We start from the raw sequence: 25,075 nt of genomic DNA, 5'->3' as shown, positions 1-25,075 counted from the left end.
CAACACTAGGACAAAAACAGTGACTAAGAAAGACTAAATTAAAATATTCCCATCCTGACCTATCTCCTGTGGTGGCCAGACACGTCCCTGATACCCCTGGAGAGGATTTGAGTACAGGAGCAGGGAGGTACTACTGCAGTTGTACAAGGCCTTGGTGAGACCACACCTGGAGTATTATCTGCAGTTTTGGTCCCCTAATCTGAGGAAAGACCTCCTTGCCATAGAGGGAGTACAAAGAAGGTTCACCAGATTGATTCCTGGGATGGCAGGACTTTCATATGATGAAAGACTGGATGAACTAGGCTTATACTCGTTGGAATTTAGAAGATTGAGGGGGGATCTTATTGAAACGTATAAAATCCTAAAGGGATTGGACAGGCTAGATGCAGGAAGATTGTTCCCAATGTTGGGGAAGTCCAGAATGAGGGGTCACAGTTTGAGGATAAAGGGGAAGCTTTTTAGGACCAAGATTAGGAAAAACTCTTCACACAGAGAGTGGTGAATCTGTGGAATTCTCTGCCACAGGAAACAGTTGAGGCCAGTTCATTAGCTATATTTAAGAGGGAGTTAGATATGGCCCTTGTGGCTAAAGGGATCAGGGGATATAGAGGGAAGGCTGGTACAGCGTTCTGAGTTGGATGATCAGCCATGATCGTACTGAATGGCAGTGCAGGCTCGAATGACCTACTCCTGCACCTATTTTCTATGTTTCTATGGACACGGTGTATTCTTTCTCCATGGTTACCCAGGTGTGGACATATCCCTGGAAAATTACCAAGCAGTCAGCCTGGGCAGAGGTCTTCACTAGCCACCTCCAGGACTCATAGATAGCCATCTTGGCCACGCCTGGAGCGAGTTTACTGGGATATGCTCCTCCCTCCATGCCCCCTTTTCATACTGGATGGTCACACATGACTAGGTTGGGGCTACAGAAGGTGTGGAGCAGCCCCACGCACCCCGTCTACGTGTTGTACACAGTCTCTTCCAGCCTGCAGCTGGGCAAATGTAGATGATACAGCATCCTCCCGTCCACCGGGGCAGTGTGGGAGTGTGGGGTCCTCTCGTGGCACGGTTGGGTTGTCTTGTTGTGGGTGAGCTGTCTCTGCAGTCTGGTGTTGTGAAAGGGCAGTAGCGTGGATGGGGTGAGAGTGGGGGAAGCTCTGAGACTGGTGTGCACAGATTGTCAGCGTAATGATGTGATGTATAAGCTCTGAGCTGTGGCTGCCATTATCTTTTCCAGCTCAGCGAAGTGTATAAACGAATTCCTGGGGCTCAGGCTGTCCGTAATACTACGTTCAGGTATGGATGTTCCACGGTGCCTTTCTGACAGTCAACCTCTCTTTCACAGTTTCCTTGTGACCCCTCTCCCTTCCCTTTCCCTCCTCAGCTTTTATTTTTTCCAGTCCTGCCAAAGTTTTTCGGCACGAGACGTTGACTGTACTCTTCTCCATAGGTGCTGCCTGGCTGCTGAGTTCCTCCAGCGTTTTGTGTGTGTTGCTTGGATTTCCAGCATCTGCAGATTTTCTCTTGTTTGTGACTCTCTCAATCGTACTCTCTCTCCCCTTTCTGTTCCCCCACCCACCCTGACTGACCCCCCTCGCCACTCTCCCAATCCCTGCCCCTCACACTTCTCACTCTCTATCTTTGCTGTTCTATTTCCCTCTCTGCTCCTCCCTCCCCAGCCCACCACTGCCTCATCGTTTTTAACTTCTCCCCTTCCCCTCTTCTGCCTCTGTATCTCTCACCGCGTATTTTTGTCCCTTGGTCCTTGCAAGTCTCTTGTTCACTGCCTCTTATGCCTGTGGCTGTATGTCACTCTCTCTCTCGGCCCTACATTCGCATCACTGTGTCTCTCTCTCCCCCTTCCCCTCCCCCTCCCCCTCCCCCTTCCCCCCCTCCCCTCTTCCCCCTCCCCCCTCCCCTCTTCCCCCTTCCCCCTCCCCCCTCCCCCCTTCCCCCTTCCCCCCTCCCCCTTCCCCCCTCCCCCCTCCCCTCTTCCCCCTTCCCCCTTCCCCCTCCCCCCTCCCCCTCCCCCCTCCCCTCTTCCCCCTCCCCCCTCCCCCTCCCCCTCCCCTCTTCCCCCTTCCCCCTTCCCCCTTCCCCCTTCCCCCCTCCCCCTCCCCCCTTCCTTCACTGTCGCTGATGGAAGCCTGTATAACTGACTTCTGAGAATGTATCTATTTCTTGCTAAATATCTGTTTCTTTTGTTTCAGGGCTCAGTCTGATGGTGGAAAGAGGTAGGTGATTTCAGCACACATTTTACCAGCAGTTCCCCTGTAATCTCTCTGCTCTTAACCTGCGTCTTATACCTTGCTTGTCTCCGTACCCCATCCTGAACTCCTGTTCCAGATCCACCTGCCCACCTTCTCTGCAGGTTGAGTCCAAACCATCTCTGTTTTTCAATGACTTCCTCAACTGATTTTCTGCTTATTCCTTTCCCATTGCCAGACAAATTTGCAGCCCTGGTGCATGTGAACACTGTGTCTGAGTAGCTGTTATGCTGCAGGGACTATCATCATTTTATCCAGCCATTCAGTGAGGACCAGGACTCGAGGGCTCTCCCTTCCTCCATCGAGAAGTGAAGACTTTCATTTATGTGGCATCTTCCATAACCTTGTAACACTCCTAAGTGTTTTATAGGAAATGAGCCTTTTAAAGAAAATCCCTCCCCCCGCCCCTCTTGCTCTTTTCCCCACTCTGGCCTTTTACGTTTTGTCATCTACCGATCGCTCTCTCCCAGGGTCCCCTCCCCCATGGTCCACTCTCCTTTCCTATCAGATTCCTTCTCCTTTCTCACTCACCTGACTTCACCTATCACATTCTCGCTATCTTCCTTCTTCACCTCCCACCTTTTTTTCTCCCCTTCTTTTCCTGAAGAAGGGTCTCGGCCCAAAATGTTGACCATTTGTTCATTTCCTTAGATGCTGCCTGACCTGTTGAGTTCCTCCAGCATTTAGTGTGTATTGCTTTGGATTTCGGAGTTCAAAGTTGGAAGTAAAATTTATTATCAGAGTACATACATGTCTCCACATACACAACCCTGAGATTCTTTTTCTGCAGGCATACTTAGCAAATCTATAGGACAGTAACTGTAAACAGGATCTGTAAACTGTAAACAAACTACGCAAATGCAGATAATAAATAGCAATAAATAACAAGCATGAAGTAACAAGGTAGAGTCCTTAATTGAATATAGTTATCCCCTTTTGTTCAAGAGCCTGACAATGTGAGTCCTGAGGCAGCAGCAAGAGAAGAGCTTGGCCTCGGTGGTGAGGCTGACGAAGGGTCTCGGCCCGAAATGTCGACTGTACCTCTTCCTATAGATGCTGCCTGGCCTGCTGCATTCACCAGCATTTTTTATGTTTGATGATGGATGCTGCTTTTCTACGGCAACATTTCATGTAGATGTGCTCAGAGGTTGGGATTTACCTACAATGTACTAGACCAAATCCATCACCTTTTGTTGGATTTTCTGCTCATAGTATTCCTGTGCTAGGCCGTAATGCAATCAGTCAGCACACTTTCCACCACAAATCTATAGAAGTTTGCCAAGGTTTTCAATCATATGCCAAACCTTCACAGACTCTTGAGGAAGTAGATGCGTTGTCGTGCTTCCTTCATAATGATATTTATATGTTGGGTCCAGGACTGGTCCTCTGAGACAGTGACAGACCCTCTCCAATTCTGATCCTCCAGTGATCACTGGCTCATAGACCTCTGGTTTCCCTGTCTGCCATCAGTTCCTTTATCCTATTGACATTGAGTGAGAGGTTGTTGTTATTACACCACTCAGCCAAGTTTTCAGTCTCCTGTATGCTAATTTATCACCCCCTTTGATACAGCCCACAACAGTGGTGTCATCAGCAAACTTGTATCTGGTGTTGGAGCTGTACTTAACCACAGTCAGAGGTGTAAGGTGAGTAGAGCAGGGGCTACGTACACATCCCTGTGGTGCTCCTGTGCTGATGGAGATTGTGGATGAGATATTTTGCCAATCAGAACTGACTGGGGTTCACAAGTGAGGAAATCCAGGATCCAGTTGCACAAGAGGGTATTGAGCCCAGGCTTCCGAGTTTACTGATTAGTTTTGAGGGGATTATGGCGTTAAATGCTGAACTGTAACTGATAAAGAGCATCCTGATCTGTGCGTATTTGCTGTCCAGATATTGTGTAAAGAGCCAACGAGATAGCATCTGCTGAAGACCTGTTGCTTTGGTAGGCGAATTGGAGAGGATCCAAGTCGCCACCCAGACAGGAGCTGATATGCTTCAACACCGTCTTCTCAGAACACTTCATCACTGTGGATGGAAGTGCCACTGGGCGATAGTCATTTAGACAGGTTGCCCCACTCTTGGGCACTGATACGATTGAAGCTTCTTTGGAACAGCTGAGTATCGCACACTGCCGAAGCAATAGGTTGAAGATACCTGTGAATACAGCAGCCAGCTGGTCAGCACAGGCCTTCAGTAAGTACTCCGTCCAGACCGGATGGTTTCCTTGCATTCACTCCCTCGAAGGCAGCCCGCACGTCATCTTTAGGTTCCGAGACCAAAGGAGACATGGGGAGCGATGGTTCCTTCCTGTTCTGGTGGTCAAAGTGAGCACAGAAGGTTCTATAAGCTCTAAAGATATAGTGCTGTATGGCTCTATAATGTGAACATTTTGACTGAGAGGTGAATATTTCACTTCCATTTTCACTATGTTGTAACAGCCACTGAGAGGGGTGTTTATTTGAAACGGGGGAACCTCTGCCAGTGTAGCACCTCCTCAGTATTGTACTGGATCACGAGGAATACAGAGCCGGAGCTGACCTGGTGATCTTCCATCTCCTTCTGTGGCTCCTAGTACACACTGCAGTCAGTGATTACCCATCCTTTCTCCTTGCTCACTCTATGATTTCTGAACTTCCCCCATTAACGATCTCTGCCAAAAGGAAACAACCCTGGCTTTTTCAGTTTTCGCACAGAGCTGTGGTATGTGCTGGTTAACTCTGGGTTTTCTCCGTCACAGATCAGACCTCACTATTATTGACACGCAGCTGCCAGCTCCCCGCGTTGCAGAACCAGAGATCGTGAAACTCACTGAGCACCAGGTTACCATGGGCATCTTCAACGATCTGAAAGTCACCCCCGGCTATTACACAGTGGCATCTGATCGAGGTGAGAGAGCAGCAGTGAGCCAGCCTGCCCCAACTGTCTGTAGGATGAGGTGGGAGTGGGTTAAATGCAGTGGATCACACAGGGTGGGAGAGGATTACATGGAATGGATTAGTTGGGACTGGAGATGAAATAGGAGGTTGATTGTTTAGCCTCTGCCTGTCTTTATCACCACTGTCCTCTGCTGCCTAAACCCTCTGAACTGTCAGCTCTCCTTCAGTTCTACTCTCAAACATCTCTGAATTTAACTGTTTCTGTGCAGTTACTCATGGCCCCAGTAGCCAGGGATCTGGAACATAGAGCTGTCTGCGTTTCTTCCCTTCACGGATGGTGTGGAGTGGATCTCTGGGTAGGGCTTGGAGTTCGATCACTGGAGATGTGTGGAATGGATCACTAGGAATGGTGTTTGGAGTCCATTGCCAGGGCTGGTGCTCTGTGGACAGACTGTGGGTGCTCTGTGGGGTAACCAGACCAGTCAGTTATTAAGCTGAAGAGGGTGTTCGGTGGAGTAGTCTGCTCCCTCTTCACGGCTGTCCTGTTAGAGTGTTGGAGAATATTGACTGCTGAAATGTCCTCTTTGACCTGTTGGCAGATGCCCATGGACAGGTGGAATTCCTAGACGGGGTGGAATTAGTCAATGTGCGTGTCCCACTCTTCGTGAAGGATGAAGATGATGATGAGAAGCAGTTACTGGTGGAGGCCGTGGATGTTCCTCTGGGAAATGCAGAGATCGGCAAGCGATTTGTGGACATCACCATCATTAAAGAATCTGGTATGGTTTGGGAGTTTGCATCAGCCCGACGGGGTCTGGCACTAAAGCTTCTTAATTGTGTTGATGATCAATCCCATAGATAGGCTACTCCTGAGCTTATAGTGACCCTCCAGACCCAGGGCATTAAATGGGTTCCTCCAACACTTGCCAGAACTGGATGTGAGAGATATGGGACTGTCAGTCTGTGCCAACTTGTTTCAGTGCCACATCACAACCTGAGCATCAAATGACCAGCAGACCCCCGCATCCCTTCCCACCCCCCAGCCTCTCTGTTAGCAGATCGCTGTTGAGGAGGTGTCAACGGGACTGGGTGCCCCATCTCCACCCACCGCAGCTCACCCTGCTCTCAGCCATACTTTCACCACCTCTGCCCTCTTCCGGTTGACTGCCCTACTGTTGAGGGAGATCGGCGGAAGCTCTGCTGTCGGTGGGTAAGTCACCTTTACCGGTTTTATCTCATCACTCACTGACACGTATCTCTGCTCTTGCCCTGTAGCCAAAAGTATCATCTCCTTCCTGCAATCATCCCATACCTACCAGCGGCAGGACAAAGTGGCCAAGATTCCCCTGGTCCGCGAGATCACTGAAGATGGCCGGACCCAGGTCTCCTACAGGACACGAGACCTCACCGCCAAGGATGGCAAGGTACTTCTTACAGCCGGTGACCAAACCCTTCCCAACACTTACCCCGGCAGGAGCACCGACCACAGACCTTTTCTGCCCACTGACATGAACTGTCAATTTTTTTTTAATTTTGCTGTTAGAGGTGTGAGTGTACCTGGCCAGACCACCATCTATTGCCCAAATATAATTGCCCCTGCAACGCCCATGGCCCTCTTGGTGGGAACTTGCAGGACTTCAGACCAATTGAAGGGCAAGGCATTTGTTTCTGAGCCAGGACGGCGTGGGAGGATGGACCGCGAGGACAGCGCGGGAGGGTGGACGGCGAGGACGGCGAGGGAGGGTGGACGGCGAGGACGGCGAGGGAGGGTGGACCGTGAGGACAGCGCGGGAGGGTGGACGGCGAGGACGGCGAGTGAGGGTGGACGGCGAGGGAGGATGGACGGCAAGGATGGCGAGGGAGGGTGTATGGCGAGGGAGGATGGACGGCGAGGACAGCGTGGGAGGGTGGACGGCGAGGACGGCGTGGGAGGGTGGACGGCGAGGATGGCGAGGGAGGGTGGACGGCGAGGGAGGGTGGACGGCGAGGGAGGGTGGACGGCGAGGGAGGATGGACGGCGAGGGAGGATGGACGGCGAGGGAGGATGGACGGCAAGGATGGCGAGGGAGGCTGGACAGCGAGGGAGGATGGACGATGACGGCGAGGGAGGGTGGACAGCGAGGGAGGATGGACGACGAGGACGGCAAGGGAGGGTGGACGGCGAGGGAGGATAGATGGCCCGTGGCTTCTGCCTCTGTCTTGATGGTCAAAATGATAGGTTTGGGAGGGGCTGCTGAGTTACCTGGGCAAGTGACAGCAGAGGGAACGGCCATTGGATGTCAGTGAAGAAGCCTGTGCTGCACTCCCTATTGAGCCAGGCCTGATCCTAGCCTTGCCTGTGGTGGTGGATTAGGGGATGTGCCTGACCGAGAGATTGCAGATTGAGGAGGAGCAGAGTTGACCTGCCACACTGACTCCGCTCAGTCAATTCCAACCCAGGCGAGAGCATGGAACTGCTCACCTGTTCTGATCCGGTCTATGCTGGCACAGCAGTCGTGCTATGTGAAGAGAGAGGAGTCCCTCAGTGTTGTGACCAGGTGCTCACACCCCTGAGGATTGGGTAGGATCCCTCCTGCAATGAACAGGTGGGTGAGGGTGAGGTTGTTGGCATCAGGGTTTGGCCAGGTCAGTTGAGAACGGTGCTACTGGACAAGACTGGACTATGTTTTCTGCCATTACTACAGTGTGCTTTTCCCAAGTGTTTAAGATGGAGAACTATCAATTCATCAACAGAGGGACAACAGTGAGTGGGAATTAGGGGGAGGTTTCTTTCTCCATGTTTGATGTGATTTCTCAAGTCTTCATTGAGTCTGGACACAAGGTAGAAGACTCTCAGGGCTCCTCTGTCCCTCCTGCGGGACATTAGTTAACCAGATACATTTTCCTGGCAATTTCTGACACCAGCTTCTTTTACCCTTCAAATTTATTCATTGATTTGAGTAGAATTTCCCATGAGGGCAGGGGCTTTTGAACATGTCTCCAGGGCAATAGTCTCTTGTGAGTGGGCTGAACAGAGCAGCTAAGCTTTTGCCATTTCGGGAGAACTTGGTGCAATCACAGGGAGTTTACGTGTGATCATCTCAGCCTGACCTTGTCGAGATGTAACATCCATTCTGGAGTTAGCTGGAGGACTGAGAATTGCTCTTCCTAGTGTAACTAATTCTTGAAACCCTGCTCCACCCCTTGTCCACAAAGTTCACCCCCAGTAGTTTTAGTTGTAGTGTTCTCTCTGAGCTAATTTGATTGTAAACTAGGGCAGGTGATCCACTCAGATCTTGGCTTGTTCAGGAATGGCGAGCAGGCTGCAGGAAGTTCCTGTGGGTTACACGTAAGCTCCAGGCTGCCACCGTGACGTGGGGCACTGTCCGAGGACCCTGTCCTTCTGTCAAAAGATGCTTTGGCTGTCAGGCTGGTCAGCATGGAACCCTCTGCTCGCCTTTGGAAGGAAGAGCTAAGAATGAAGATGCAATCCTTGCACAATGACATTTCCTTTGCATCAGACTTTACCTTCTCACTAGACATGGTACCCCATCCAATGCCTTGGTTTTATTCAGCTGAAATGCTGTCTGGTCAGAGCAAATTGTCAGGGGCCTTTGAGCAATATTCTGCTGCCAAATGAGTTCACCCAGGCACAGTGCCAGGGCATTGAAACAAACACAGAATGCATTACAGCTGTTCACCCTTTGCCAGGAAGATGGAGGGTTGTGAGCTGCCACCGTAACTTCACAACAATCCTGGAAACACCAGTCAGTTCCAAAGATTTTCATTGTCCTGGATGTTTACAAGAAACTGGTCAAATCTTGAGTGAGTGAGTGAGTAGCATCACTAATACCTGTAAATTATAAAGTGGCAATCACTCAGCAATATTGAATTCTGTAAATATCTTACTCTTTTCAACATAAATACCCATCACGCTACCCTCCCTTACAAAGATTGTTTCCACCATGAAACCTGCGACCTGCCCCCTTGACATTGTCCCCACTGCCCTCCTGAAGGATGTCTTTGACATAGACGGTCCCAGCATCCTCTCTATTATCAACAGCTCCCTGGCCACAGGGACCGTTCCAACCTGCTTCAAGCACGCCGTGGTCCAGCCCCTCCTGAAAAAACCCAGCCTAGACCCTACCTTACCTAGTAACTACAGACCTATTTCTAAACTTCCATTCATGTCAAAGGTTCTCAAAAAGATTATTCTTAGTCAATTGCTGCCCTACCTATACCAAAACAACAGCTTGGAAAGATTTCAGTCAGGTTTTAAGGCTTATCATAGCACAGAGTCTGCCCTGCTGAAAGTGTACGATGATCTCCTCCTCTCCACCGACTCAGGTGACTCTGCCATTCTTGACCTCAGCGCAGCGTTCGATACTGTGGATCACGCCATTTTAATAGACCGTCTCCAGTACGGGGTTGGTGTTGATGGCACTGCCTTGAACTGGTTCATATCCTACCTCAAAAATAGAAGCTTCTCCATCAGCATAGGCAAATTTTCCTCTCCCCCAGCTAGTCTCTCCTGCGGGGTCCCACAAGGTTCTATCCTAGGTCCCATTCTTTTCTCTATATACATGCTTCCTCTCAGCCAAATCATTCAAAAACACGACATTTCCTTCCATTGTTGTGCTGTCGACACACAGCTTTATCTCCCCTTAAAACCAAAGGACCAGTCAAACGTAGTCAGCCTCATGAACTGCCTTGAGGACATAAAGTGTTGGATGGTACAAAACTTCCTACAGCTGAATGAAGGCAAGTCTGAAGTTGTCCTATTTGGCCCCCTGACTCCATCAAAGTGATTACCAACAGTCTTGGTAACCTGTCCACCCTTGTCAAACCCCATGGCAAAAAGTTTGTCAAGCAAGTTAATGCAGTAGTAAAAGCCAGTTTTTTCCAGCTTCGTACTATTGCCAAAATCAAGTTGTTTCTCTCTTTCAAAGATCTCGAGAAAGTCATCCACACCCTTATATCCTCCTGCTTGGACCACTCCAACTCCCTGTACACTGGGATTAGATAGTCGTCCCTGTCCCGCCGACAACTGGTCCAGAACACCGCAGCCAGGCTCCTGACAGGTGCCCAGAAGAGGGACCATATTACTTCTATCCTGGCCTCTCTCCACTGGCTACCAGTATGGTTTAGAATTGGTTTTAAGGTTCTCCTGTGTGTTTATAAAGCCCTAAATGGGCTGCCCCCCTCCTATATCACAGACCTACTAACCCCTTATTCTGCTTCCAGGTCCCTCAGGTCGGCTGACCTGGGGCTCCTGGCTGTCCCGCAATCTAAACTTAAGCTCAGGGGTGACCGTGCCTTTGCTGTTGTAGCCCCTAGACTGTGGAACAGCATTCCCCTCCCTATCAGATCTGCCCCCTCCATTGACTCTTTTAAATCCAGGCTCAAATCTTACTTTTATTCACTAGCGTTTGAATCTTCCTGATGTGGCTGATTTTTGGCTTTTGCCTAGGCTCGTGTGTTGTTTATTTTGTGCCTTTAAGCTGTGTGCCTTGTTGTTTATACCTGTGTTTCTTGTATTTGTGATTTTAGCTACCTGTTATGGTTTGTACACCACTTTGGTCAACATGGGTTGTTTTTAAATATGCTTTATATATAAATTTGACTTGACTTGAATGATAACAAATACTGTAGGTGTGGCTCGCCTTGGGTCAACAGCCCAGGTGAACAGTTCCTCTGGACCATCAAGGAGCCCCTCTTTCCTTGATAATCTTTATCTTTACAACGTCCACATTTAATGGAATTTGTTTCTACTTTACTTTCACACTTCACTGTGGACAAGCGTCTCAAAGTGAATCACGTCACGTTGATGAGAAGCTGCCATTGCCGCAGTCAGACAGACGATAAAACGAGCCCCGTGATCACTCAGTCTACCTCGTCAGGATCCTTGTATCTGCCTGCACTTCATTTTTGTCTGTAACCTATAACATAATAGTATGCATTTTGTTAGTTTTCCTTTTGTATTACCTTGATTTATTTAAATATGGAACAATCTGTTTAGGTGTCATGCAATCAAAAAATATTCACTGTTCATATTGGCACCAATGAAGAGGGAGGAAATGCAGAAGAGAGAATTTAGGGAGCTGGTAGAAAGCTGAAAAGCAGAACCTCCAATTACAGAAGCATGAGAGGGGAACTGGCCAAAGTGAGTGAATTGCTATTACTAAGGAGAAGGTGCTTAGGAAGCTAAAAGGTCTGAAAGTAGACAAGTGGCCTGGACCAGATGAACTACACCTAGGGTTCTGAAAGAGGGAGCTGAAGAGATTGTAGTGGTGTTAATAATCATCTTTCTGGCATGGTTCTTGAGGACTGGAAATGCAAATGTCACTCTACTCTTCAAGCTGAGAGGAAGGCAGTTATAAGACAGTCTGACTCAGTGGTTGGGAAGATGTTGGAGTCATTTGTTAAGGATAAATTCTCAGGGTACTTAAAGGTAATGATAAAATAGGCTGAAGTCAGCATGGTTTCCTCAAGGGAAAATCTTGCCTGACAAATCTGTTGGAATTCTTTGAAGAAATAACAAGCAGGATAGATGAAGGAGATTGGTGGATGTTGTGTACTTGGATTTTCAGAAGACCTTTGACAAGGTGTCACACATGAGCCTGCTTAGCAAGACAAAAGCCCATGGTATTATAGGAAAGACATTTTCATGGATAGAGCATTGTCTGATTGGCAGGATGCAAAGAGTGGGAATAAAAAGAGCCTTTTCTGATTGGCTGTCAGTGACAAATGGTGTTCTGTAGGTGTCGGTGTTGGGACCACTTCTTTTTGTTATATGTCAATGATTTGGATGCTGGAATTGATGGCTTTATGGCCAAATGTGCAGATGATATGAAGATAGGTGGAGAGGCAGGTAGTGTTGGGGAAGCAGGAAAGCTGAAGAAGGACTAGGACAGATTAGGAGAATGGGGAAAGAAGAGGCAGATGGAACACAGTGTCAGGAAGTGTGTGGTCATGCTCTTTGGAAGAAGGAATAAAAGCGTAGACAATTTTTAAAGTGGGGAGAACATTAAAAAATCCGAGGTCTTTTGGTCTTCAAGCAGGATTCCCTGAAGGTTAACTTGCAGGTTGAGTCGGTTGTGAGGAAGGCAAATGCATTGTTAGCATTGATTCTGAAAGGACTAGAATATTAAAGCAAGGGTGCAATGCTGAGACTTATAAAGCACTGGTGAGGCCTCACTTGGAGTATTGTGAGCAGTTTTGGGCCCCTTATCTAAGAAAGAATATGCTGAAATTGGAGTGAGTTCAAAAGAGGTTACGAAAATGATTCCAAGAATGAAAGCAACACACACAAAATGCTGGTGGTACACAGCAGGCCAGGCAGTATCTATAGGAAGAAGTATAGTTGACGTTTCGGGCTGAGACCCTTCGTCAGGACTAACAGAAAAAAGAGATAGTAAGAGATTTGAGAGGGGGAGGGGGAGACCCGAAATGATAGGAGAAGACAGGAGGGGGAGAGACGAAGCTAAGAGCTGGGAAGTTGATTGGCAAAAGGGATACAAGGCTGTGCTTCTTCCTATAGATGCTGCCTGGCCTGCTGCGTTCCACCAGCATTTTGTGTGTGTTGCTTGAATTTCCAGCATCTGCAGATTTCCTCATGTTTCCGGGAATCAAAGGCTTATCATATAGCATTTGATGGCTCTGGGCCTGTACTTACTGGGATTTAGAAGAATGAGGGGGAATCTAATTGAAACCTATTGAATGTTGAAATATTGAATGATGGGGTGAATGTGGAGAGGATGGTTCCTATGGTGGGGGAGTCTAGGACCAGAGGGCACAGCCTCAGAATAGAGGGACATCCATTTAGAATGTAGGTAAGGAGGAATCTCTTTAGCCAGAGGGTGGTGGGTCTGTGGAATTCATTGCCACAGGTGGCTGTGGAGACCAGGTCCCATCGGGTGTATTTAAGGTGATAGATTCATGGTAAGTCAGAACATGAAGGGTTGAGAGGGAACTGGATGAAATGGTGGAACAGACTCACTGGGCCATATGGCCTAATTCTGCTCCTATGTCTTATGGGCTACATGTAACACTAATAAACCTATTACAGTATTGCTCTAGATTTCCAGCATCTGTAATCCTTATAGTTCCAAACTATCTTCCTATTGTTAAGGTAGGGTCTCAAGTTTGAAGGTCTTTGTGGGTAGTGGCATTTTTGCAAATGGCCACATTTTGGGAGCTGCAGTTTAAGAGGCACAAGGAGCCCACAGGAATTAGTCCCTGGCAGGAATGATCTCAGTCGATGGTTTTTTTTGCAATGCCTCTTAATAAATCCAAGGATTGCATGATCTTCAACAGTCTCCTCATCTTATACTGCCTCATCCAAGCACAAAACTCTGTTCCTGCTGTACTTTGTAAACTGCTACATTAACTCACATGGTTTTTGAATTCTTCCTTATGAACTGTATCCAATCTCAAGGACGGCTTTTATCCTGCTTTTATAGAATGGACTTGTGTATGTTATAGAATCTTGACCTCCCAACCTACCTCATCGTGGCCTTGCCCTTGATTGTCTGCCTGCACTGTGCTTCCCCTGTACCTGTAACAGTTTATTCTGTGTTGTTACTGCTTTTCCCGTGTATTACCTGAGGTACTGACGTGATGAAATGATCTGTATGGATGGCATCTGCCTTGTACATGCGATGATAATAAACCAAATTACCAGTGTATCATGTGCACTTGTTTTCCCCCCTTGCAGGATTATATAGCAACTGAAAATGAGCTGACGTTCCTTCCTGGTGAGACCCACAAGGAGATTCCTATCAAACTCCTGGAGCAGAACGAAATGGACTCCCTCCTGGGGAATGAGCAGATTAAACAGTTCCTCTTGGAGCTGTACAAACCCCGAAATGGTGCTAAACTCGGCAAGATACCCCGCACCACCATCACCATCGGTGACGAGAATGGTGGGTTCCTCTGTTGCTATCTCACCTGTCAACGCCTCCCCTTCATTTCCAGTGTCTCACTTGCCTCTTCCCCTAGCACCAATAACATGAAAAAGCGAAATCCTCTTGGCTTTTCTCATCATTCTGGGTGACCAGCAATAGGGAAGGGATGGGCAAAGTTCCGTTCTCTTCCATATGCACACACGCACATTCACAGACACAGACACCCACGCACATACACAGACACACAGACACACACATAGTCACACACAGACACTCCCCACACAAACAAACAAGCACACACACACACACACACACACACACACACACACACACGTACAACCAAATGTGTAGATACTTTGTTAAGTTTATTGACATGCACAAGTACAGTGAGGTACTGGAACAAGGAAAACTGCTTGTAGCTGCATCACAAGCATATGGAATATAAATTATACACTAATTATTAAGGACAGAGACATGGAGAGACCATAGTGCCAAAGGAAAAGACATAACCAGAGACAAGGCCATTGTGGTGCAAGCGGTGGTCTGTATTTGATCAGAACTAGTGTAATTTAAGAGGCACTTCATAACTGTGGGCCACCCTGGATGATTCTTCGGCAATTGAGCAGCAGACTGACTGTGGTGAAAATTTAATGTTGGTGATGTTAATATATTTTGTTGATAATGTTACAGCAAAACAGATGAATCTCAACCAATCTGTGTTCCCTATCAATTCGCCATCTCTCAACATGAAAGCTCTGCCAATTGACAGCAGGAGGATCCAGGTGAATTGGAGTCCAGCCCAGGGTGACGTGTTGGGGTACACGGTAAGCCCTCATACCATTCCAAGACGAGCTAACTGCCCAACGCCAGTGTAGAATGTCTCTGAAGATACAACAGAGGTAGAACCGCAGGAATTGGATATGACTCCAGGACTGATGGGAAGCACACCTCAACACAGTGACCTGGAGTCATAAGCAAAGGAAACTACGGGGCATTGCAGTTAGTTGGGTAGGATAGCAAGCTAAGCGAGTATTTGCTAGGCTGCTTAACAATACATTGGGTTCTGGATAATTGGGCCATCAGTTAATCGGAACAGCCACTTACTTCAGACAACTCCAACAGAACAAAACCTAACTGAGATAATAGCTGGGATTCCCTTTGTTAATTTGGGACTGGAGACTGATGCTGAATAGTTTCTACTATTACCAGCTGCACGCACTTGTATAGTTGTTGGACACCACTGCATGCTTACAGTGAACAGTTTTTAAATAGTGTCAGATGTGTGTGTTTGTATTCAAAATACCTTTCCTATAATACCATGGGCTTGTAGCTTGATAAGCAGCCTCGTGTGTGGCACCTTGTGACAGGCCTTCTGAAAATCCTTCGTCTATCCTGCTTGTTATTTTTTCAAAGACTTCCAGCAGATTTGTCAGGCAAAATTTTTCCTTGAGGAAACCATGCCAACTGCGGCCTATTTCATCGTGTTCCTCCAAGTATCCTGAGAGCTCATCTTTAATAATCAACTCCAACATCTTCCCAACCACTTAGGTCAGACTAACTGACCTATCATGTCCTTTCATCTGCCTCTCTCCCTTCTTGAAGAGTGAGTGACATTTGCAACTGTTGTTGAGAGGGATGGCCACAGTTGTTCCTTAACCCCTTTCCCCTTCCTGACTGTCTTGTCAGTCTCCTGCATCCTGCACCTTGGGTGCAACTACTTCTCTATTTATCATCCTCCCGAATGATCCGGAGTTCATCCAGTTCCAGCTCTAACTCCTTAACACCGATTGTTAAAACCGCAGCTGGGTGCACTTCTTGCAGTTGCAGTTCTCAGGGACACTGGAGGCCTCCCTCCTTCCCAGTCCTACAACAGGAGCGCTCAACTCTGCTGCCTGGTATCTGTCCTGTCGAGGCTGAGCAGATATAAAGAAGGGAAAGGAAATAATCGTAATCTGGAGCTTTTCTTTAATTAACTTGTATTCACTGTATATCGAACTCATGGGACAGTGGTAGGAGCCGGATCTTGAGCACTGGAATGGAAAGAGATGAATGTAACACCACAATCAAAGAAAGCAGAGCACAAGTCATAGAGTACATGGTGAGAGTTTAATACGGTCATGACAGAAGAGTAAGGCATCACCTAAAATACATTAGTACACCAGGTCACCATGATTTCAACAAAGAAAATTCTGTTGAAGAAATCTAGGAGTATTTGTGAGGATAGAAACATAGAAAACCTACAGCACAATACAGGCCCTTTGGCCCACAATGCTGTGCAGAATATGTACTTACTTTAGAAATTATCCAGGGTTACCCATAGCCCTCTGTTTTTCTAAACTCCATATACCTGTCCAAGAGTCTTTTAAAAGACTGTATTGTATCTGCCTCCACCACCGTTGCTGGCAGCCCATTCCACGCACTCACCACTCTCTGCATGGGGAAAAAAAACTTACCCCCGACATCTCCTCTGTACCTACTTCCAAGCACCTTAAAACTGTGCTCTCTCATGTTAGCCATTTCAGCCCTGGGAAAAAGCCTCTGACTATCCACACGATCAATGCCTCTTATCATCTTATACACCTCTATCAGGTCACCTCTCATCCTCCGTCGCTCCAAGGAGAAAAGGCCAAGTTCGCTCAATCTGTTCTCATGAGGCATGCTCCCCAATCCAGGCAACATCCTTGTAAGTCTCCTCTGCACCCTTTCCATGGTTTCCACATCCTTCCTATAGTGAGGTGTCCAGAACTGAGCACAGTACTCCAAGTGGGGTCTGACCAGGGCTCTATATGGCTGTAACATTACCTCTCAGCTCTTAAACTCAATCCCACGGTTGATGAAATCCAATGCACCGTATGCCTTCTTAACCACACAGTCAACCTGTGCAGCAGTTTTGAGTGTCCTATAGACTTGGACCCCAAGATCACTCTGATCCTCCACACTGCCAAGAGTCTTACCATTAATACTATATTCTGCCATCATATTTGACCCGCCAAAATGAACCACCTCACACTTATCTGGGTTAAACTCTATCTGCCACTTCTCAGCCCAGTTTTGCATTCTATCAATGTCCCGCTGTAACTTCTGACAGCCCTCCACACTATCCATAACACCCCCAACCTTTGTGTCATCAGCAAATTTACTAACCTATCTCTCCACTTGCTCATCCAAGTCATTTATAAAAATCACGAAGAAAAAGGGTCCCAGAACAGACCCCTGAGGCACACCACTGGTCACCAACCTCCATGCAGAATATGACCGGTCTACAATCACTCTTTGCCCTCTGTGGGCAAGCCAGTTCTGGATCCACAAAGCAAGGTCCCCTTGGATGCCATGCCTCCTTACTTTCTCAATAAGCCTTGCATGGGGTACCTTACCAAATGTCTTTCTGAAATCCATATGCACTACATCTACGGCTCTGCCTTCATCAATGTGTTTAGTCACATCCTCAACAAATTCAATCAAGCTCATAAGACACGACATGCCTTTGACAAAGCCATGCTGACTATTCCTAATCATGTTATGCCTCTCCAAATGTTCATAAGTCCTGCCTTTCAGGATCTTCTCCATCAACTTAACAACCACTGAGGTAAGACTCACTGGTCTGTAATTTCCTGGGCTATCTCTACTCCCTTTCTTGAATCAGAGAACAACATCTGCAACCCTCCAATCTTCCGTAACCTCTTCTGTAACCATTGATGATGCAAAGATCATTGCCAGAAGATCAGCAATCTTCTCCCTTTCCTCCCATAGTAGCCTGGGGTATATTTCATCCGGTCCCAGTGACTTATCCAACTTGATGCTTTCCAAAAGCTCCAGCACATCCTCTTTCTTAATGTCTGTCTGCTCAAGCTTTTCAGTCTGCTGTAGTCATCCCTGCAATCGCCAAGGTCCTTTTCTGTAGTGAGTACTGAAGCAAAGTAATAACTTGGGGAGAGAAGATAGATAGATGGATCTGTGGATAGAATATATCTGAAACTTCTGGTACCGCAGAGTAGCATTACTCAAAATAAGGGCTCAGTGAGGTCTGTGCTAATGTATTAGCATAGCGCAGTGCAGGACAGACCTTTCAGTTAACGATGTTATGCTGAACTAATTAAACTAGTAATCAAATGCCCAAATAAAGTAAACTCTTCTGCTTGCACAATATTCATGCCCTTCCTTTTCCTGCAGATTCATGTGCATATCAAATGCATCTAGAAAACCTCTATTATATGCAGCTCGACCACCAGCATGCAGGCAACACATTCCAGTCACACACCAGTATCTGCGTAACAAATCTTGCCCCACATATCTCCTTGAAACTCGTCATCCCCTCTTCTTAAGTGCCTGTTCTCTAGTATCAGACATTTCAACCCTCGGACGAGTGCTTCTGGCTGTCTATCCAATCTATGCCATCTGGCTAAAGAACTGCCAACTCGACTCTGTTCTAAAGGGGCGTCCTTGTATTTTGAGGCTGTGCCCTGGGGCTCTGGATTCCCTCACGAGAGGAACATCCTCTCCATGTTCGCTCTGTCTGGGCCTTTCAATATTCGATAGGTTTCAGTGAGATTCCCCCTCATTCTTCTCAACTCCAGTGAGTACAAGCCCAGAGCCATCAAATGCTCCTCATACGTTAATCCTTTCATTCCTGGAATCTTTCCCGTGAACCTCCTCTGGACCCTCTCCAATGCTAGCACATCTTTTCTTAGATAATGGGCCCAAAACCACTCTCTATCCTTGAAGTGCAGTCTGACCAATGCTTTGTAAGGCCTCAACATTACAATCTTTTATATTCTAGGCCTCTCAAAATGAATGCAAACTTTGCATTTTCCTTCCTCACCACCAACGTTCCCCTAATTTACTACTTTGTTTTACAGTCGCGTAGACCAACCATTGCTCTGAACAGGAAATATTTATGTGTGCTGCTCTTTATAGTGCTATTATACAAAAGAAAATTTCAGCTGTGCCGCTAAAAGGGCTATGTGTGCGGGAGCGTTTCAGTTACAGCGCGGCCACGCACCTGCGTTTCAGATACAGCGCGGCCGCGCACCCGCGTTTCAGTTACAGCACGGCCACGCACCCGCGTTTCAGTTACAGCACGGCCACGCACCCGCATTTCAGATAGAACGCGGCCATGCACCCGTGCAACTCATGGGGAGCAGTGCTTGCAACCAACTCAACCTGCAAGTTAACCCTCAGGGAATCCTGCACAAGGACATGCAAGTCCCTTTTTACTTCTGATTTCTCAATTTTCTCCACGTTTAGAAAATAGATTACACCTTTATTCCTTCTATCAAATTGCATGACCATTCGCTTCCCGACACTGTATTCCATTTGCCGCTTCTTTGTCTATTCTCCTAATCTTTCTGCGGACTCCCTGTATATAGTCCAGTCCCCTTGGTCCGGGGAATGTACAGGGTCCAGACCCTTCAGTCTGGGGAATGTATATAGTCCAGACCCCTCAGTCTGGGGAATGTATATAGTCCAGACCCCTCAGTCTGGGGAATGTATACGGTCCAGTCCCCTCGGTCCGGGAATGTATACAGTCAAGTCCCCTCGGTCGGGGGAATGTATAGGGTCCAGTCCCCTCGGTCCGGGGAATGTATAAGGTCCAGTTCCCTCGGTCTGGGGAATGTATAGGGTCCAGTCCCCTCAGTCCAGGGAATGTATAAGGTCCAGTCCCCTCGTTCCGGGGAATGTATACGGTCCAGTCCCCTCGGTCCGGGAATGTATACAGTCAAGTCCCCTCGGTCGGGGGAATGTATAGGGTCCAGTCCCCTCGGTCCGGGGAATGTATAAGGTCCAGTTCCCTCAGTCTGGGGAATGTATAGGGTCCAGTCCCCTCAGTCCAGGGAATGTATAAGGTCCAGTCCCCTCGTTCCGGGGAATGTATACGGTCCAGTCCCCTCGGTCCGGGGAATGTCTACGGTCCAGTCCCCTCAGTCCGGGGAATGTCTACGGTCCAGACCCCTCAGTCCAGCGACTGTATATAGTTTGGATCCCTCAGTCGAATTGAAATCTTCAGTCTTTGCTGCCTCGGTATAATGTAATGGCTCGGAAGCCTGTCAGCCGGTGGCTGAAAATTTGGGAACCCCACAGCTTGAGGCCTGCATGCAGTGAGTCGTGCTGAAAAGTCTGCAGTCGACCACAGCAGAGCTTGTCTTCTTCGGAGTGAAGTTCTGAGAGGGCGCCATGCCACCCCGCCCCTGGTGAAGCACAACCTCTTCATCTCCTATTTGTGCAGCTGCGGACAGGCAACACCATGACTCGGTCCTCACTACAACCGAAGCCAGGAGCTCCCCCGCTATCTGCCCCGGCTCTCATCCAGCAAATCAGCAAATCCAACTTGTGTGGTAGCAGATTAACAATATCCAAAAGGGTCTTGTGATCACATTACTGCCACATGCTGTTTAACTGTGAGCCTCCATCGAGTCGGGCAGCAGCTCGTCGCACAGCTCTTTGATTACCTCTGCTAGAGAGCAACTCACTGATGGTGTAGACCAGCAGTACTTTCAGTTCGTAATGTGACAATTACATTAAGTAGATGTAGCACCTTTTGCTGAGCCCATGGAAGCCACTGCGACCAGTTGTGCCACCCCATCTTGTCGGAAGGTAGTGAGAAGATAAATATTAAATGGCCCCAAAAGCAAGGTTGCAGCTTTAAGAAAAAGAACATCTCCATCTCCTTGCAAGGCTTAGCGGGCACTGCCCCGGATCTCAGTGGGCAATTTTGATTTCTCCGTGTCTCCAATAGTATATTTTTCTGAATAAAAAGAGAAAATGCTGGAAACAGTCAGCAGGTCAGGCAGCATCCGAGGAGAGAGAAAAACAAAGTTAAAGTTTCATTCATCAGAACTAAGAAATTGTCCATTACCATCTGTCACTGAGAATCTTTGAAATGTTAACTTGTTTCTCCTCCCGCAGGCGCTGTCTGACCTGCCAGAAATTCTCAGCATTTTCTGTTTGCGGTTCAGGTTTCTGGCACCTGTGCTTTTTTTTCGATTTTTCTCATCTTTCTTGGAAGTTGTCCAGCGTGGATGATAGGCTAACTCCTGAGGTAAAAGTGTAGTCCCGAGGAATCTGCAGAAGCAGGCAGGCACAGTACAATGGTTAAGAGACATTTGGACAAGTTGGGAGGGATATAGGCCAAACACAGGCAAATGGGACCACCTTAGCTGGCATGGACGAGTTGGCTGAAGGGCCTGTTCGCACACACTGTGACTCTAAGAATTGGCAGGGTAGTTCATACTCGCTGCACAATGCAAGGTAATCCCTTCCAAACTTTCAGCAAAGTTAATGGCCAAGAGATGGAAAAACCTGAAGGAGGAACTCAAGCCAGGGCATAGTCAGCAGAAGGTGTCAGTCATTGGACTGAGGTGAGGAGAATTAATTGACATTAGAAGACTGTAAAGCTTTGGAATGTTATATCCACGTGGAAGATCAAGATCAGTAGCTTCTTGGACTCACAGAGGATGAGAGGACAAGGGGTGGCTGGTGAACAGTAAATCACGCTGAATCGACCATATGATAGGGGAGAAGGGTTGAGGGTTTCATTCCCCCTGGGGATTGCTCCTGCCCCCGTTTCTGTTCTGATGGGGCATGTAGCTAACAGGGAGGTAATGGGTCCTTTGTGTGTCACCAGCTGAAGTACTGGCCTGTAGAAGACGAATTCTCCTCGCAAACAATCGACACAAAGAACAACTTTGCCGAGCTGACCAACCTACAGCCCAGTTGTGCCTATGCTATGGAGGTGATGGCCTACAACTCGCTGGGCACCGGCCCCTACTCCAACGTTGTCCACTGCTCCACCTTGGACAGCGGTAAGTGGAATTGGACACAGTTCGGACCGAGGGGAGGGTCCAGGCGCTCCACCGTGGGGAGAGTGGGGTTTTACCAGCTTAGTCTGGGAAATCGGGACCAGGGAACCAGAACACCTGGGGGAACCTATGCAGAACGTGCCAGCTGCACGTGGACAGCATTGGAAGCCAGGAATGAGCCTGGATCTCAGGCGCTGTGTGAGACCAGCACCAATCACCCTGTCTCCCACCAGTTCTCACCTGCTCACTCTCATATTCACAGGCGCACAGTTTCACTTGCTTGTCCTCACTCACACTCGTTCTTCCATTCCTGTACATCAACACAATCTCAGATACACTCAGCTCGAGTTTATTGTCTGTGCACAAGGACAGTAAGTTACAGCTACAATTGAAAACGTGCTTACAGCAACATCACAGGCACGTAGGTACGGACAACACTCAGATCGCAAATTGTAGTCAACAGTGAAGAAGGCAAGTGTGCAAAGTAAGATACTTGTACAAAAAAGACAGAGGAGCCCATTTAGTGCAAAGGGCTGTCTGTAATGTTCCATTAGACCACAAGACATGGGAGCAAAATTAGGCCATTCAGCCCATCAGGTCTGCTCCACCATTCCATCATGGTTGATCCCAGATCCCAGTCAATCCCATACACCTGCTTTCTTGCCATATCCTTTGATGCCCTGTTCAATCTGGAAACTGTAAGCTTCTGCTTTAAATATAACCACGGACTTGGCCTCCACCGCAGTCTGTGGCAGAGCATTCCACAGATTCACTACTCTCGAGCTAAAAAAAAAATTCCTCCTTACCTCAGTTTTGAGGCTGTACCCTCTATTTCTGGATAGCCCCACCATAGGAAACATCTCCACATCCACCTATTCCTTTCAACTTTTGGCAGGTTTCAATGAGATCTCCCCTACATTCTTCTAAAGTTCAGTGAGTACAGGCCCAAAGCTGCCAAATGCTCCTCGTATATTAACCCCTTCACTCCCAGAATAATTCTGGGGAACCTCCTCCTGACCCTCTCCAATGAGAACGTTGCTGAGGTGGGGCTAAGGTTTTGAAGATTGGCTTAGGCCCCTGATGGTGGTAGGAAGATGGTTGCCCCTGAACCTGGAACTTCAGGCTTCTGTGCTTCCTGCCTGATAGTTACAGTCAGAAGAGAGCATGACCCAGATGGTGGGGATCTTTCATTCAAAAAGTTCCAGCAGTAATTGGAGATGTTAGTCAGCATCACAAGTTCAGATTCCTGGACCCATTACCTCCTCGCCCACTGTGGTCTGCTGCACTTCTACCGGGTTCCAGTACCTTCTAAAGTGGCATGAAGCTCCGCACAGAAACCTCGCCCTTGCTGAGCCTTTTCATTTACACAGAGCAACAGGAGAGTTCGTCGGGCCGTTGTTAAAACTCCAGGATAGCAGAATAAATTAGATCTCCACTGAATCTTCCTTCAAAGTTATTGGATACACCAAACAGTCAAAAACAAATACTAAGGCGTTTCACTAACATGACCTACTCTCTGATATTGCAGCAGGTGAACAAATTCATCTCAAGCAAGGTGCTGTCTCCATTAACTCCCCACCTTCTAATGTCAAAGCACAGCCAGTTGACAGCAGGAAAATCCATGTGAACTGGACCCCTCCGCCAGGCCGACCAACGGGTTACAAGGTAATAGATAATGGTAGAAATACTCATTAGGGGCAGAGAAAGAGAGTTTTTGGCCCAAAACATTGACTTTTTTTTTCCATAGATGCTGCCTAGCCTGCTGAGTTCCTCCAGCATTTTGTGTGTGTTGAAGAGCGTTTAGATTTCAGGTTAATTTCCTTTCATCAGAAGGCAACTCTGAATCTACTGGAAAGTCCTCTCCCATGCCGATGGTGTAGTGGGCCAGCTGAGAATTGATGATGCTGGTCTAAATTAGTCCTCTCCATGGCAATCATGGTTCCGTGTAGTACAGTGGTCCTCAGTGGAAAAGTGGGGCCTCATTGCGTGATGGAGAAGCGTGGTTTTCTCTGCCTCTAGTGCAGAGGCAGGGGCATCTGCAACAGATTGATGGAGGAAGGCGAAATGATTTATCCCCTTGGCAGATTGTTCCAATCTTTATGTGCAACTGCAGTTAACAGGACGTTACTGGAATCAGGGTTTAGCTGCTGAGATCTAATTCCACAATAAGTATCTTGTGCATTTATAATGGGTGATCTTTTTGAAGAAGAAACTTGAAGGTCAAAACAGTTCAGACAGCAACCTTGCAAGGTGGTGGGGAGGGGGAGTGTTGCAGTTTGGAACTGAGATGTGCAGCCTGTCTGCAGTCTTTGGCTGGATGGGTTGGATGTGGAGAAACCAGTCATACTGTAGTCCCCCATTCAGGGTTCATCTGGGTTCCTTACAATCATCAGTACTACATTCTGGTGTCTTCAGCATGAAGGAGAACTGATTCATCAGCTGAGGGAGGTGCAATCATTTGTTGCTCTAACTTAATGTCATTGGGGGATATTATTGGGCTTGTGAGTAAAAGTGGCCATCTTGCTCAATCAATTTCATTCATTGGAGTTTGGAGCCCTGGCACCTACGTGAGCTGTCAGCCAATGAAACTCTGTCCTTTTGTCCTTTCCTCTTACCAGGCCAATCGTATCAGAGGAACCCCGTTAACTATTCACAGGGAAGGTGTTTGTACCCCTTGGGGCCTTTAGGTTGGGGGTGTGTGTGTGTGTTTGAGCCTCCTCTATGTTCTGCTGCCTGTGCCCACAGCTTTGACCTCTGGAGAAGGTGAAAGATGCTAGAGGTAATTACTCTGTGTTCAGTCCATCACCTTCCCTGTTATCTTGGGCTGTGCCCACACTGCGGTGTGATCCCAATTACCCTGCGATGGGCCAAACACAATGCCACTTGGGGAATGCATCAACTTGTGCATTCCTGATGAGACTGGGTTGTCACATTAGGGGTGGGGTGGGATATCACCAGTCTGGGTGAACTTCCCAGCGGTGTGACACAATCGGTGCAGGATCCGCACCCTGCTTCACCAAGCAAAACAGACTGTCAGTCTGTCAGTGGCATAACACTAACACGGTCAATACTGAGGGTCATCACTGCAAGATCAGTAGATGGGAGAGGGATGTGTGTCAAATGCAGGAAAATGGGACTAGCTTAGATGGGTACCTAGGTGGCCATGATATGTTGGGCTGAAGGGCCTGTTCTGTGCCTTAGGATTAACATATCCAACAAGAAATAAGGAGAAGCCTCCTGAGCTA

General features: G+C 47.8%; 1 protein-coding gene across 6 annotated transcripts in view; it reads left to right on the top strand.

Moving 5' to 3' along the window:
* Positions 1 to 25,075, top strand: part of itgb4 (integrin, beta 4) — a 181,908-nt gene that overhangs the window by 113,543 nt on the left and 43,290 nt on the right. For all 6 annotated transcript variants that reach the window (XM_063030905.1, XM_063030903.1, XM_063030899.1 and 3 more), the window contains exons 22-30: positions 1,241 to 1,299; positions 2,214 to 2,237; positions 5,011 to 5,159; positions 5,749 to 5,928; positions 6,425 to 6,573; positions 13,845 to 14,052; positions 14,725 to 14,858; positions 21,656 to 21,833; positions 23,359 to 23,495. In XM_063030905.1, coding sequence (XP_062886975.1) covers positions 1,241 to 1,299; positions 2,214 to 2,237; positions 5,011 to 5,159; positions 5,749 to 5,928; positions 6,425 to 6,573; positions 13,845 to 14,052; positions 14,725 to 14,858; positions 21,656 to 21,833; positions 23,359 to 23,495 — 1,218 coding nt within the window. The remainder of the gene's footprint in view (positions 1 to 1,240; positions 1,300 to 2,213; positions 2,238 to 5,010; positions 5,160 to 5,748; positions 5,929 to 6,424; positions 6,574 to 13,844; positions 14,053 to 14,724; positions 14,859 to 21,655; positions 21,834 to 23,358; positions 23,496 to 25,075) is intronic.

Source organism: Mobula hypostoma, chromosome 22, assembly GCF_963921235.1.
Source record: "Mobula hypostoma chromosome 22, sMobHyp1.1, whole genome shotgun sequence".
In the NCBI taxonomy this organism is placed as follows: Eukaryota; Metazoa; Chordata; class Chondrichthyes; order Myliobatiformes; family Myliobatidae; genus Mobula; species Mobula hypostoma.
The sequence above is the reverse complement of the archived record's forward strand: the minus strand, read 5'-3'. Positions and strand labels throughout refer to the sequence as shown.